This window comes from Styela clava, chromosome 5, assembly GCF_964204865.1.
Source record: "Styela clava chromosome 5, kaStyClav1.hap1.2, whole genome shotgun sequence".
NCBI classification, from domain to species: Eukaryota; Metazoa; Chordata; class Ascidiacea; order Stolidobranchia; family Styelidae; genus Styela; species Styela clava.
Genome location: NC_135254.1, coordinates 209436 through 226738, shown reverse-complemented (window position 1 = coordinate 226738; position 17303 = coordinate 209436). Strand labels below are relative to the sequence as shown.

General features: G+C 37.2%; 2 protein-coding genes across 2 annotated transcripts in view; one reads left to right on the top strand and one right to left on the bottom strand.

Annotated features, from left to right (window-relative positions):
- Nucleotides 1-17303, bottom strand: part of LOC120331725 (uncharacterized) — a 152677-nt gene that overhangs the window by 103883 nt on the left and 31491 nt on the right. The gene's annotated exons all lie outside the window — the stretch shown is intronic.
- LOC120331734 (large ribosomal subunit protein eL28-like) lies at nucleotides 9616-16792 on the top strand. The gene is made up of 5 exons (XM_039398876.2): nucleotides 9616-10190; nucleotides 10786-10874; nucleotides 14475-14490; nucleotides 16086-16166; nucleotides 16645-16792. The coding sequence occupies exons 1-5, from the start codon at nucleotides 10075-10077 to the stop codon at nucleotides 16730-16732; spliced, it is 390 nt and encodes a 129-aa protein (XP_039254810.1). The 5' UTR covers nucleotides 9616-10074; the 3' UTR covers nucleotides 16733-16792.

Here is a 17303-nt window from a genome sequence, read left to right as displayed (position 1 = left end):
TGCATAACGATTTATTTGGATGGTCATATTAATCGGGAAAAGCATGCAAAACAGAAAAAGCACGCGTGCCAATTTTTAGGTTTCTGAATCTTGCGAGATTTGATGGAGCGCATTCACGATGAGCGAAAAGTGTGATTACTTGGCGCCAAGATGTCGCGAAAGACGTCGCAATATGACGGCGGAAGAGAAATTGCGTAATAAATCGACCTCGTCTTCAGTAAAGAGATCGGAGCGCATTCGAGATTAATCAGAGCCGAAAAAGCGAAAAGTATGATTACTCGGCGCCAAGATGTCGCAATATGACGGCGGAAGAGAAATTGCGTAATAAACCAACGCGACCTCGTCCTCGGTAAAGCGATTTAGACAGCATAAAAACAACAAAACACCGAAATTTTCTCGCGGACCGGCACCGGTCCGCGGACCGGCGGTTGGGAACAAATGTTGTAGTGTAGAGCATGGGATAAAATGAGGGCATGAATAAATAGGTATATACGGTGACCGTACATTTGAACTTACGTACATTTGGTTTAATCTATATGCGGTTAGGGTTAGTAGGGGTTCAAATATCCGTAAAACGAAAAAAAAAATTCCATAGGTGCAATAGTATGCAGGTGCAATTGTCGTGGGTTCAAATGTACGTGGGTTCAAAGGTACGGAAACCGGTATATACATATATACGTAACATTTGAATTTAATGGAATACTTTCCAGTAGTACCTTGCACAGAGCCTAGTCCAGAGTGAATGTGTCATTACAATACTTCTGATTGTTGCTTGTACAATGCCCAGTTCAGAGCGAATGTGTCATCCAGTCATCACCATATTTCTGAGTGTTGCTAGCATGAAGCCTAGTATAAACCCGTATAAGCAGCAGAGCCAACATGCCTTACCGTCTTATGCCTGCCCTATTTATATAAAACATTACAACGTTCATGCGGGCTTCTACCGGACTATAACAAGTTGGCATGGTTGTTATTTTTGCGTTCTGCTGATAGTTCATCTGTGGCATATTAAAATAATCACAAATTCCTCAATAGGCCGAAGAAAAACTCACAAATTTCCTACAAAATTAATCGACGCCTCATTGACAATACAGCGCATGGCAAAATAATTTACGAAAACCCGTATATGGCGTTTATACTGAATCGTTATCACGTGATGTCGACGGCATGGGGTTTAAATCGGCCTTGTAATTATTCGCTTGTTTGAATTTGTTTGTTTTTGAATTCAGCCTGATGCAACTTCTTTCTAGAAATATTCGAATGTCGCTCTGATAACTTTGTTCATTTTGTCACGTATTACTTGGTAACGCGGAATGAGTGAACCCGCATGGTACGGATATCGAATTCTGAACAGTCAGCAGTATTCGCAAACCTGTTGCGACTTCTTTCTTGAAATATTCGAGTGTCGCTGTGATTACTTTGTTCATTTTGTCACGTATTACTTGGTAACGCGGAATGAGTGAACCCGCATGGTACGGCTATCGAATTTTAAACAGTCAGCAGTATTTGCAAACAAATAATTGCGCGCACAGCAATATGCAAGCGCTGCTGTAGAGTAGACCATAGGTTAAATGAGAGCAATATACATATTCAATGTAATATACAACGGTGATCGGAAACTGCTAGAGATGCCGCGCACCCGCAAATCGTAAAAGTACTGAATTACGTCTATTATTGTTTCATTTGGTAAAATATGGCTAAGGCTCAGTCTGCAATCTTTATGTATTAGCGAGCAGAATATACTCATTTCCGGTAGCGTGCGGGTCGCATTATTTTCGCCTACGAACAATCGTAATGACGTTTATCAACATTGAAAATCCTCAGCTGACTTGTCATATCAAGTAAATTGTTTTGGAATGCGCAAGAAAGAATTATTCCCCTCCAAGCACTTTGGGATAATCGATCTTCGTCGCAAACTTACTCCGTTTCCCGGACATCTTTAAACTTAATCGAAAACGACAAAAGCCCCGATACCCCAATCCATGTTTGTGCATAGACTGTTATGAGACATTCAATCTATTTACGGATACTACATGAATCCGCGTGGAGGCAATAATAAATTTAGGATCAATTTTTGTTTCATGCATCGTTCGAGAGCCACAAAAATTAGTTCGCGGGCCGCAGTTTGCCGACCCCTGGATTAAGCCAATGCAATCAAGTATACACGTGAATCTCGAGCTCCATCTTGCGGATATGCTTCATCATGAAACAGCAATATTTCGTTTTATCGCCGCATGTCCGCAAAATAAGAAGAACAAGATTTTGCGAAATTCTATGATTTGAACATTCTCTGTTTTGAACTACCTTTTCCCATTCTTTAGCAATATCATAATCTGTAAAAATTGAAACAAATGGGATTTTGACCGAGATAAAATGACAATTTGAGCGCATAAATAAATAATAATGTCATTATAAAGAGAGATGTTACGGCTTATCTAGTTGGGCCAGCCCCGAAGAAATGAAAGTGGAAAGTAGCAAAAGTATGCTAGTTGCTTAGAATTAGGCTTCAAATTGATCTGAAGGAAATACGATTTTGAAATAAATAATTTTAATCTAAGACACCCGCGGCAAATTCTTCGAGGAGAACACAAATATTATAGGCAAACTCAGAAGGACCAGGTGAGGACCGAGAGCCTACAACCAAGCTAACCGAGTAAGATTGAAACTGGATAACTTTGACAGCAAAGCAGCTTGAGTCTGTGAAGAGTTTTTTTTTTAAATATTTCTGAATATCAATGGTTACCGTACTGGTCCTGGCCTTGTTCGGAGAAAATGGCGCGAATAGGCGTCGTTTGAAAAAATTCTGAATATTTGGTAAGCGAAAAAGAATCAGTTTAAAATCAGATAAAAAGTGAATAAATCCTTGTATAGAGTGTTTTGCAAATTAAAATTGAAATAATACGGGCGAGCGGTATGAAACTAATAAATAAAATTATAGCATTTGGTCTCTCGTATCAAGCCCCCACCAACACTGAAAATAGGATAATTAAAAATTATCCAGTTAGGGTGAGGAATGCAGATTGCGATGGAAATTCAAATTTAAAATCATTCCCAGCTTCATCTGGATAACTATTGATTTGTTATTTTAAAACATGCGTGGTGTTTTTCTCAAATCTCAAATTTTTGCATATGAAGAAGAGTCTCATTTGCGTAACCACAGTTACTATAAGTCACCCGTGGTGCCGAAACTTTCAGCAGGCGAATCGCAGCGGGAGAGGATTTAATCGATTTCTTTAACATCCACGAAATCCTGGCAATTTTTGGTAGAAAACCTCAATCCGGAGTTACGAGTGAAGTTTAGTCAACAGTTGTTCGAATCTCGATTCGAGTCAATCCCTGAGTCTCACTAGCATTGGTCGATATCATTCCATTTAGATGACTCGAGTATTTGAAGTTGAGTCAATGACAAGGACCCATTGCCTAAATATAGCCGGGTGCTACACCGCTAATTACTAATATATTTCTGCAAACATCTCTACATACATACCTATAAGCATTTCCTTGTATTAACTCTATGTTGTATTTCTAACTGTAACTATGTTAGAACCTCTACTTACGAAAGACCCCAGGTGCGAAATTTCCAAATTTCATCAAGTCTTCCAGTGGAGATATTGCTTAGACCAGCAAAAAATGCTTCTACTTACGAAAGTCCGTAAAAACGTGTGTAAATATATTTGCTCCAATTATATATTAAACAAAAAAGCAAAACAGAAAATAGAAGATAGAAAAGCGAAAAAAGATTACTCTCAGCCGTCAACTGTTTACCGCCTCCTTCGACAGCAGCCCTCCCACTCATCGCGGTCTTCGATTAGCCTATAGTCAGCGGTAAACGCCAAAGGTAAACAAGCATATCGTTCTTAATTTTTATTCGTTATTTCTCTGTTCTTTTCATGTGTACATTTTCTATTTATTATGCAGTAATCTAATTCGTACATGAGTTTTTTACAGATTTTAACCATTATTTTTAATTTATACAAATAGTATGGTTTTTTACTCACGAAACTGGCTCCCGAAACAAATTAATTTCGTAAGTAGAGGCCCTACTGTAATTATTCCAAGTATTTGCTATTCAAGATATTACAAAGGCCATCGATTCCTACGGAGCCTACCACCAAGGAAGCGTTGCTCTCCTATGTTTTTGCTAACAGCTCATCTGTTGAAATGAATACCTACGACTTTTGTTTTACAAGCGAAAGAGAAAACTCGCAAGCTTCTTACAAAGTTAACCGACGCCTCATTGACAATAGCGCATGCCCAAATAATTTATGAAAAAACCTTGTATATGACGTTTATATCAATTCGTTATCACGTGATGTCGACGGCATGTATTTCATATTGGTTTGTTAATCATTCGCTTGTTTGAATTTGTTCGAATACAGCGTGGCGCAGCGCTCCTAAGAGTTTCAAAAAGAACTTTCTGGTTATACGCCCACAATATTATGTTTGTTTTGCCACGTCTTCCCCACTGCGTGATGAAGCCATCGATTTCAGAGCAGTCGTATTTACAAACAAGATAATTGCGCGCAAAGCAACGTGCAACTACTCTGCAATAATTTGTAGAAATGAGCGCACTATACATGTATGTGGCCTTTATTTGAATAACTAACAAGTCTATCCGAATTCGACCAAATTATCAAGGCTTGCCAACACGGTATCGTTTTGCAAACAGCAGTATATAATACTGGATGAAATTTTTTGATTCGAGTCGATATGAGTTTCAAACATTGCAAAAACCGTCGATGTTCGCTCACGATTATGTTATGTACATGTCGTATTTCATGCAATATACAACAAATTCATCGCTCTGATTGGCAATCTGAGCCTAACCTTAATATCTGGCAAACGGCTAGAGAACGACTCCTATCTGGGGACCCCAGAAGTACTGAAGTTACGTCTGATTCTCTCCCATTTGGCAAAATGAATTATCAGTCGATGCTCAGTTTACATTTTAACCTCGAGCTTCATCTTGCGGATACGCTTATTCACATTATGGAGCGAAATTTCAATTCGTTGCCACCACCCGTTACATAGCGCAAAGTATAATCAGGATTATAAAGTCGGAATCGATTCCATCTTGCGGATACGCTTACATATCGCACAGAGTAAAATTAAGTTGGTAAAGTCGGAATAGATCGGCGTAAAATCATAATTTGCATCAAGCGACTGAACGTTACCAGACGTAAACCACACGAGGATATATTACATTTGAGACTTAGATTTTTTATTTAGATTTTTTAGACAATTTTGCGCTCATTGCTTTCACTTTTTTGCTGTCGAATGCACACAGCCTAGATCGATGCATACAGCCAAGCGACCAAAAAATGATATTTCCGACAATTGAAATAAGTATGCGTTATGGCTAGTTTCTACAACAGAATATACGTCTTTTCAGAATGAAAGTTCATATCATTTAAGCAGTTTAAAATATTTATTCGATACAGACTGGATAAAAAATATGAAAAGATAGTCATCAGAATCAGCTCCCCCCTACCCCAAAATCTTTCGATTAATGACGAGCAATTTCAGGTTGCCAATATTCACCCAACAGCCAACTAAATCGCAAATTTAGCTGCTGAGTTATACAGGGAAAAAGAAGGATTTATTTTTCCTTAACTAAAAAACGAGCATTGTAACAACAATGAAAATATACAACATTTGCAAAGTTATTTGGTATAGACTTGGATGAGCAATACAACCATCAGAGTCGATGAATTTCATCCTACATCAAATCATTCCTAAATTGATTTTTAAACCAAAAATAAGAAATCACTGTCACCAATTTCAGAAGTATATGAACATGTGTTTCAGGCCCCTCAATGATGACAATCAATTGAACTGAAGCATATAGTAGCATTTCACAATAGGAAACTGAATTTCCAGCTGAATGAGCAAAAGAATTGGTAATCCTGTAGTGTGTATACCAGGTTAGGGCATAATTTTATTCCAATTGTAGTTCTATTACGGGTTCGAGGACTGTCTATTAGCCAAGTGAATATACCCCTGCCCATACGTTCCAGTGCCTTTACACCATAGGTTCTCAGAGTGCTACATACGGAGTCTCGGACTCTGTAAGAGAATCCTGGCGGCTCCGCGAGCTATTCGTTTACATATTAAAATACTGACATGAAAATTTTGTAACTGTCCAAAGAATCAATAACGGAATCAATCAAATTTGACAACGGTAGTGTCAAAAAGTGACAAGGCGGTAATTTAAAAATGAAATCACCCATAACTTTCAATGGATATATTTTTTTTAAATTTATTTTGGGGCTTCATAAATAATAGTCAACCTCATCACGGGCTCCAGAACACCAGAATTTGAGGAGCCCTGATTTACACAACTTGATGTAAAATAGGCAAACAAAATTAGTTACTACCAACATATACCATATTTATTGGCGAGTAATTGATTTGTTTTGCAACCCCTTATACTGAAATACGGGAAGCAGTACTTTACAATAACAAATTAAATTTCAAGCTGAATGACTGGAAGACTCCGCTTGCACTCGTCTGTACAGAGTGAAGTTGGGAAACAATTAATACAAAACTATTGCAATTAGTAGGCAGCACCAACATGAGTTGTGGGATTAAGATGATCTGGTAAGTGAGTGTCGAAGTGGGTGCAAATTGACTGTGTTGGCATCGCAGCTTAAACTCAGATTCAATTCCATATCCACACTTCACCAAGTGTGTTATAAATTGGGTAAGCAATGCCAGACCAGAAAATAACAGTAGCTTCATACATATCATAAGATATCAGTGGATTCTTGGACAGACCCCCATTAGAAGAGAAAGACATGAATGGGCATAGCATAAAAAGTTTTTAGGACCCGAGTAACATTTCCCAACCAAAGTTAGCCCAATAAAATGACTAAATCGAATTAAAGATTCGGGTTCATGGACCTGTGCCTGACACTTGGATAAATAAACTTTTCAAACATTTGAAGAGTGAGTGCTGAAGCGCAGCTGCTTTCAAATGTCCTGCTGTTTATTCCTTCCCGATCCATCTATGGTGGAATCATTATAAAAACTTTCCTCTCGAAAGAGATAAAAATGACTGATAAATTGTTCAAAGCCAGGGGGTATCATCGAAAACCAGTCTTCTGCCACCCAGTAGCAGAACCTTCATTAGATAAATCAGCCGTTTGTGTATCAAGTCGAAGTAATCTCTACTGCCACCAAGTATCATCGCTCAGGTTATAAACTCTGTTGCCGTTACTTCCTTTTTCTTTGTCTATAATATTTTTTATGAATTGTCCAGTCTTTTTGTTGACAAACATAACCGCAATATCTGAGTTGTTGGCAGTGGCCACATACACTGAATTCATGAATCTGAACAAGAATTATAACTGTCAAGGCCAGTTGACAATATGTGTTGTAATTTGTCTCAGTAGAAAACAAATTGTACAAATGAAGGCACTAGAGCAGTGCACTAGAGTGTAACCTTTTTTGCAATGGTACACTCTTATACAGTGGTTCTCAAACGGTGGGGCGAGCCCCAAATGAGGGTGTTGACAATTTTTTGAAGGTGAGTGACGATAATTAAAAATGCAAATATATGTTAGATTTGGATATTTACATTTCTTTATTTTGTATATTTACGTTCCATCCACATATTTTCATTGTGTATTTTCAATAAAACATAACTATCTGTTATTTGTAGCTTATTGTCAGCTTGTTATTTTTGAGGTGAGACACGCGGCTTGACAAATTCTAAAAAAGGGAGCCCTGCCTTGAAAAGAACCACTGCCCTAATGTGACCCACTCAAAGTCTGCTGCACCAAGTCCACCTGCCAGTCGGTAGAAAGTACCAATGAGAGGTCTACAATTATTACATCTGTGAGTCATCCTGTAGTACATGAACCAAGATGGCAGAGACACTGGAACGTAAGATGTGTGGTTAGGGTTAAGCCATAATTTTATACTCAATTTTTCTTATTTTAGTTCTATTACGAGTTCGGGGACTAGTTGAGTGACTCTCGTAGTATTTGTACCTGAAATTAGGGCCTAACCCTAACCCGATACACATACTACTTTCCAGTGTCCAGCTTCTTGGTACACATACTACAAGAGTACCCATCTGTGTGTAGCAGATGATGGTTTGCCTATTCCGAAAAGAATTTGAACTAATAAATCTTCTCATGTGTTAATCATCTTGTAAAACAGTCAATTGCAGGGTTGCTACGTTTTGTTGGAAAGAGCCTCCTATTTATTCAATTCATTTTGATCAGAGTCCAAAAATTTCTCAGTAGGAAATCTCGCTGCAGGATATTTCACCATATATGGTTAGGGTATGCTCTTAAATAACAAATCTTTTTTAAATGAAAATATTCTTTAAAAACCTAACTGTTTTTATCACAAATACTTGTTTACAGCAAAATGCTCTTGCAGCGATCTTTCCTATGCGGCACAATTTCCTAAACCATTTTATTTGCTTCATGTGAGATCAGAATCAATAATTAATCCAACTCTATCATGTCAAATAGGGAAATACGTATCTCGTGTTCTATATTCGTACATGGAGGGTAATTGCATTCATAGAAATGTGATTTTACTCTATCATGTATAATAGGGAAATACGTACCTCATGTTCTATATTCGTACATGAAGGGTAATGGCATTCATAGAAATGTGATTTTACTCTATCATGTATAATAGGGAAGTACGTACCTCGTGTTCTATATTCGTACAAGGGGGGTAATGGCATTCATAGAAAGTAGCGCCATCGTCCCCCTCCTCGATCAATTCTCCGTTAGCATCGTAATATTTCGTCACGTTCAACTCGGAAAAATGTTCATCGATGGGGTCGTTTGGCAATTGCTGGATTGCGAGGTAGTAAATTGATGTGTCACTAGTAGGAGAAAAGAGTTTTATTAGACACATTGGGCCAATCATGTTGTGTTATCTGTGGACCGTAGGGATATGCAATGTAGAAAAATTTACTTCTCTAGGATATTCTAGAATACTTGAATTGAATCCTATTCTATTTTTTTTGTTATTCAAATAGTGGGGAATTCCCCTCCAGCATTGCTTGAATAAAACTTGGGCAAAATTGTAAATGTGTTACTGTCTTAGCATTTAATGGATTTTATTTAGGACAATAAAATTTGTAAATTTTGACAATTATTTCATTGTCTGATCAAAATTCATGTGATACCCAAATACTGATATGCTAAATTAAGACTTGCATTATATACTTCAATAAGAAACTGTGGGATACAAGAAATAGATATGGAACAGCATATAATAATTGTTGATGTGACCGTGAATGCTGAGAATTTATTACATGCAGGGCCAGCGTGATGCATATGCCGCCTTAGCGGGTACCGCTATTGGAGGGCTCGCATAAATTACTGGTGTAAATTATTCAATTTGACCACTGTCATATTTGGGCAGGCGTGTTTATTTTGTGCGAGCATGACTCTTATAATAAAGTTATTATCTACTTAGTAGTATCAAAAGATTCATTTTCTTTTACAAAATCTGGATTTTTTGTTCTTATCGGTATATATCCACCCAGACTTGGTGCTACTCAATACGTGTTTGCATGATTCTTGCAATTATTAGGCCGCATGTAATTTTCATTTTCACCAAATGCGGCAACATTTTTTGGTTTATTATCAACTCAAATATCACAGACACTCGACCAAACGTATGTCGATCTTAGACGATAGAATTGTTGACATGGCTTTATAAAATATGTAATCTTTTGGAAATTTAAAATAAATAGGTCAAGTGCCTTGTTTTGTATATTCGGAAGAGACCTGTCATGAAAGTATTCAAGTTATACACAAATAATATTTGATCGAAATAATCACAAAATATGGTAAAACATTTAATGCCTGGCTTTTGCTTCACATTCTTCACTTGCAGGAGAAATCGTAGTCTGCGAAAAATCTTTGAATGGATAATAATGGACAATAAAGAATTGTAGTCGAAATATTGCCATCGAGTCTGCACCAATAACTTTTATATGCCCATTTGACCCCACTTTTTATTAGTTAGTTTTACTTACTAGTCGGTCTTGTTTTTCTTTTTAATGGAGAACTTTTATTCTAGCGAACCGACCCCAAGATGTCTGCTAACTTGCAATGGATGATCATCAGAAACAATTCTTGTTTCTTGTTGAAGCGGAACGACCAGCAATTCACAACAGAATTAAATAATTTGAAAAACAAGAACAGTTACAGGTTCGCTTCATTTTATTTACAATGATAAATGTTTCCAAGACTTCAGTTTTTGTTTCAGTGGTCGGCCATATCTTTGCTCAGGGATGACTCTTTTTCATCAATTGAGCGGTCGTAATTCTGCTCAGATATCAGTCTCCTTTACTTCTGAGTGAGTACTTGTAAAAGCCATCAAAATAATCTTACCATTTGCGTCTTCGTGACTCCTTGAACACGGATTTTGCTTTGACTGAAATTGAAAGCGAAAAAAGGAAGTGACTTGATGATGAAATATCCGTGTGCTTGGTAACAACGACAGCCCGTTTTAATCTTATTTATTCGTCAAAATGCGCACATCCGTCACATTAAATAAATTTGTTTAAGGCTTTTACATGAGAATATTTAATATATAAAATATTCGAAATTAATTGCACAGGCTGTAACTACTTCATAGTGCTGGTTAGAAGTTCCTCAACTCAGGGTTACAGGTCATTCGAATCTCGAGTTGAGTCTCACTGGCAGTTAGTTGTCCATTCCATTTAGACAAGTCCAACTCTAGTCAAGCCTATGTCACGTGCTTTCCTGACAATGCTGATTAGTAACTTTTCCATCTTTCTAGATTCAACGGTCTCATTCACAAAAAAACTGTCGGAGTGGAAGCGGATCCCGAAGGCAAGGGGGTTGTCCTGGTAACCAAGAAAAAAGGAAGTGAGTTTGACCTAAGTTTAATGCGTTTGCTCAATATTGCTCTCGTGTGACAAATGCTGCTTTTGGTGTAAACGTTAGGATGATGACCGATTCTCAAGTTTGGCTCAGAGAGAGCTCAGGTCTTCTTTACATCTAAGTACGGGTGGTCGTCTGTAGGGCTGTCCAAATTCGAATAATTTTTTGATTCGAATCGAATATTTTTGCGAATCGAACCGAATAATCGAATATTGTTGCGCAATCCTGAATCTGTCTCTATTATACAATAACCGCCTACCCTTCAATGTTATGGTAACATATGTGCAGTTACATCTTACTTACTGCTGGTATTTTGCAATACAATGATTTCAGATGAAAGGTGATCAAACACTTGCATGAACTGGTCAAAAAAAAGTGGAGGACTCCAAAATTTGGGTCTCAAACTGTTGAGTGTTAAGAGTAAAAATTGCACAATTCAAAAATTGCAATCTCAATTCTAATGGATTCAGTTTTAATAGGACATGTAAAGTCTGTAAATGCTATTCTAATCCTATTCACTAGTCTCATGTTTTTTTGTGTAATTTTCAGCAAAATAATAACAACCATTAATATAGATAAAACTGTTGCTCAAAATTAAAATTGCATTTAACAAATTCGAAGCTAGTTTGATGACTATAATATGCAATCAAAATTCAAGAGTGCAATTATTTGTCTTGGTATATAGATTGATAATACAGTGTTGCCATCATATAAAATTACATATTCCATTGAAAGAAGGTATTGCCATCATAAGGATCTCAAAACACCTGTTTCAGCTTTGAGTTGCCTGTACCGAGTTCTTATGATAACTAACTCAACAGCTTCAAATCGATTCTATTTATAGAACTATCGTTTTCTAATTTGCCCTTTTTTCTCCTTGTGTACTCTCTCAAAAACGTCATTACAGATTATAACTCATAAGTTATTATGACCATGCATGAAATGGTGTACTCTCTTAAAAACGTCATTACCGATTTTAAGTTATGATGACCATGCATGAAATGGCTGATCACGTGCCACCGGGTGGGCATTAGTAATGACATGTTTATCACAAAATGAAGGCGAAAGAAATATCGGGAAACCAATTAAGCCGGGAGCGAGAGTGGTCTAAGCTCGAAGCGCCGCCACTTGTCCGATGAGAAACGTCCTGCAAAGGTGGTTTCCGCTTTTTGTACCTAATTTTAGTGATTCGGAAATTAGCCGAAAAACGATTCGAATAATTTGCGATTCGATTCGATTTCGAATACTTGGTTTGCTTGGACAGCCCTAGTCGTCTGGCAAATTCTCTCTTGACTACTGCTTTTTTGTAGTTTTCATGTTTGTGTGGGTGAGTTTTATAGTAAGGCTTGCTTGATACATTTCATCCTGAATAAGACTTTGTATGATCAGTCACTCACACATAGAACCGGAATCTTTCTGGTTCAGCATTGCCCAATTTATTACACCTTGGGTGAGATAGTGTTAATTGGATTTAGACCCGAGATCTTTGCTTAATCTGTGATGCCAACACAGTTAAAACAATCACCACTGATCTTTTATGCCAGGGGTGTGCAACTTGTGAACCAAATGTGGCCCACAAATAAACTGTGCGACTCACGAATAAGTAACAATTTTGAATGGTGTGCGGCCCATGAATAGAGTTTTTAATTTAGTTTGATCTTGCTCTAGAGCAGCGTTTCCCAACCTTTTTTGGTCGCGGGCTTTTTTCTCACCGGCGAAAACCTTTGCGGACTCAGGGTGCGTTTATTGCAACCGTACTCTGTGTGAAGGAGCAATTAAAGCAATTACGTGCTCGTTAAAAGAGCCGACTTTTTTAGTGTATAATGGCCGTTTCCGTCGCACAATATTCAATCCATAACAACGACGACAATTTAAAATATCTTTTTATTTTAATTTAATTGTGTTCATGGTAACTCACGATTGCGTCGACTTACGACAAGATGTAAGCATTACTTCTTCAAAATGCCACGGCAATCTGCGAACATAATAATGTGAGAATACTATTGCCCGATTATATTTAGTTTTGATATATATTTTTTGCAATTTTGCGAATTTGTTATCGCCGTTAGAAAAATCCTATCTGCTATAAAGTTCCAGTAAGTACAACTTGATTTAGCACTTATTAAAAATATATTTGAAGAATATTAGTAAATTAAAAATACAAATTCATCGCCTTGCTTCACTATTAATTTAATTGTGATGATTTTAATCTGCAGTTGTGTTGACGAAATAAAAGCAACGCGTGGTAGTGCCCGATTATATTTTGTTTTGATTCGTATTTTTGTGAATTCTACAAATCTGAGCTGTTCGTACAACACTTATGGCGCAACCGATTCGCACCGGTTCTATAGAACCGTCTCACGGTATTTTATGAAATCAGCGAACCGGTAAGCCTTACTGAAAAAACATGTAACAGAACCGGCCGGAAAATATGACTTTTGTGATGGAACCGCCTGACAATAAATTTGAATCCCACCACTGAGTAGCACCCGAAATTTTGCGTTTTGCAATGTCTAAAAAAGCGTTTTTATTCGGTTGCGGACCATCATAAAACAAAACTTATGGTGTTCTCTGTTTTATTTTTAGTATTTTGTATTGCCGCTTTTCATTCCTTTTTTTTATTCCTCGTTCTTCGAACTCGCGAGAAACACCACTAAGATATCTATCGAAGCGTGTGCAGACTCGTGTTTTCGTCGGAAATCCGCAAGTGAGTTGTGAAATCCAATCGTTTGATCAGGCGACGCGTCACCTGTTACCAAATTTTCGAATAGTATATTGCTATTCTGATAGTTGAGTATTCGAATATATGTCCATTCCTACTCATTAACCAGTAATTATTGTTTCGAATATTGTTATGTGAATAAACTTGCCTTTTATGTTTTATGTCAATTCTAACTTAAATCGTAACTTGGCTGATAATTAAGTTTAGCACAAATGTTTGCAGTCCGCAGTGAATTTCTGGCTCGCTGCGGACTCATTCAAACGCTCCGCGGACTCATTTGAGACCGCGGACTTGGGTTGGGAAACACTACTCTAGAGGTATGTGCATCAAGATGCCGGACACCGATAGGTTAGGGTTAGGCCAACATCTTAGGTACAAATACTACGAGAGTCACTTGGCTAGTCACCGAACTCGTTATAAAACTAAAATAAGGAAAATTGAAATAAAATTATGGCCTAGCCCTAACCTAGTACACATACGACGTTCCGGTGTCCGCCATCTTGGTGCACATACTTCTGGAATGTCGTTTAATCTGGTACCTTCGAGCAATTCCAATCCCGTTGCGTTGCAAAGTCTATATCTGAGCTGGTGTATGATATCATATAAGTATTTCGATTTGAGGAAGTCACTTATTTCTATATGAGGGATGGTGAACCTTTTTCAATGTCACATATTCTATTTTTATTATGGGACTGTTTAGCCAATGTCTGCCCCAATGAGAAACTAAATAATTCTTAGTTGTGTACTTTTGAGATTCACAAATCCTGTATTTATTGGTAATTGGATTAACACTGGCCCTATTGAATTTTTTTCCAACTGAAATGCTAGTACGTTATTTAGCAATATTTCATATATTCTTGCAGGTTACAGAAAACCTAAGTATCAGTATCAGTAGTTTATTTTTACACATGCCGAAAATACACATTATACGAATAGGATTAAGTAAAAAAAGAAAAAAATGCATTTTAGTGTGAAGGAAGACGCGATAAACCAGTAATGGTTATCGAGCAGCGTCACCTACAAGGAAGTCTAACATCAAATTTTATAAAGGAGTAAAAAGACGAACATTAAATACTAAGAGAATACGGAAATAGAATATATTCAGGCGACCCGAATATCCGAGTCTCGTTCATAACGAAGGAAGCAAGCGACTCCAGTCACAACAGGCGGGGTAACCATGTCAACCGTGTTTTATTAGATATCAGAGTGATAAACCATAGCATTATGAAGTAACTATGGATAAACGGGCTAAGAAACCACGCTTGTCAGCTACAGTAAGGGCCATTGTTTTGGGGGTAGTACCTCATTCGGAAGACATTAATAACAAACAATATTGGAATTCTACAGTGGCCTGATGACTGGGTGCTGGTGGCAAATTCATACATGAACAAAAAAAGAGATCAACTTAAAAAGGTAAACAAAATTCTGGTAAATACTAGATTATCGTTGAACCAAACATAAGTTAGATCTAGCAGAAATCCACAAACAGACTGCTGATATTATTAAAATAGGCTACTGAAGGCAATTACAATGCAATAAGAGATCTGAAATATAACTTATAATTTTAGATCATGTACCACATGGCTATTGTGGTATAATTTCAACAAAAGTGAGAGCACCTATGTTTGACTGCAGGTAACAAATGACATGACTATTCATTTCTCTGCATAAAATTAAACAGTCCTTGTAGAATTCAAAAAAAGTAAGCATGGAGATTCATTTCACTGTGCAATATATGAAGTAAACTAAGAAATAGACAGAAATAACCATGAATATCCATTCCACTGTGCAGTATCAAAGGTGCAGAACGAATTCAACAAGAATAAGCATGAAAATTTATTTCACTGTGCAGTATATAAAGTAGGCAACAACAAAAGAGTGAATATTCATTCCACTGGGCAATATATAAAGTACGGCAAAAGTGTGACATAGAAAAATAAGCATGAAAATTTATTCCACTGTGGAATATATGAAGTAATAACAAGAATAATGAAGTAATAAAAACAAACATGATTGTTTCTTCCACAGTGCAGAAAATTGATTATTAGAAGTATCAAGTCAATCAATTCAAGAGGCTGTGGATCAGATCAAGCAATCCTGGCAATGACAAAGAGGAAAGCTGACAGCACATCAACTCTAGGTGCTGGCAGGTGACAGGTAAGAAGAGAGCATGAATTTTTTAAATTTAAATTTAAAGATGTCATAAGTGGAGTCACGTAGACTGAGGGGAATACTGTTCCAAATTAGTACACCTTTGTATTTTAGGGAATTTTGTGTTAAGCCTAGGGAAAAACGTGGTACAAAAAGATTAGACTTAGTCGAGGAGCGGGTATTGTGCTCATGTACATTACTAAGACTTAGAAAATAATTGTCAAAAGCTGCGGGTAGATTATTGTTGTGGTATTGGTGCATAATCTTGGAGACCTCTAATTTGTAGATGTCTGACAATTTTAGAACCCTGGTCTAAACCCTAAAACATCTCTTCATAAAGTGACCTTGAACCGGGGTTGGAGAAGGTCATTGAGATCGATCAGACGTACAGTCCGTAAGAATCGGTAAGTTCAGGTCGAATTTCTAGATGTGGCAAGGTAGCCTGTGAGCCAGTGTTCCTATAACCTGGATATTCTCAGTCTCAAACTAAGTTTTTGAATTTGGAAACCATTCACATTGAAATATGTCTATTCATTATGATGTTGCACACAAAGTTGTGTAGCATATTTTCACTGAAGCCTGAGTTTTATCTTTAAACTTTCAGGGAGACATGGACCTGAACATTGTCATTTCGCTGTACCTCTGTCTTGTGTGTTGTACTGTACTGGTATTACTTTAGCGATTCCGAACTGTCATTTTGTCGCACCTTTGTCTTGTGTGTAGAGTTTTACTTTATACTATCTTTCGCACAACTGTATCTTATGCCGACATGGTCCTATATATATCGCGTAACTGTTATAATGCCGATTAATCATGCAGATGCATGTTTTGGGTTTAATAGACAGCAAGCCTGATATTAAAATAATTTAAATACTGTTTCAGGTACAGGAAAGACCTGAAGATGGCAGCAGTGAGACGTGCAAGTGCGATTTTAAAAAGTCAGAAACCTTCGAAGGCTGCGACTGCATGAATTCTTGTCACATCATCCTGAAATAAATTGTGATGTAACAATGGTTGTTTTTTAAATTACTCTGTGGGTGTGCCAAGGCTATTTGGATTGGATTTACATATTTATCTCATAGATAAAAAATAAGATGGCTTAATCATATGTCGAACCACGGTCTCTTGTCAGGTCACCGGTCCATTCCGGAGACTGAATTATTTAGCCAGCAATAAGAAGTCCAGCATTTCTCAGGAATAGCTTGTCATGATGTGCCACACCACCGAGCAGAAAAAAAAAATTTTGTAGTGCTGAGATTTCTAGGAAAATTTATTGTAAACTTCGGTAAAAATTAGGTTCAGATACCCAAATCTGGGTTAGGAAAAAATTTCGACTCTGAATAAAAAAAATCGGTTTTTGAAATGAAAAAATGTTTGTCATGTGTTGGACTTCTTTAGTTGGCTGTTAGTAAGGCTCAACTTAAATTTATTTAGAGGTTGTCTCTAGAGAACTTCAGACTGTCAGTTGTATAAAATTTCGACTCCAGGTGGTTTGAATTAATCTATTGAAAACATGCCGAGCTCCGACTCTGCAATCATGC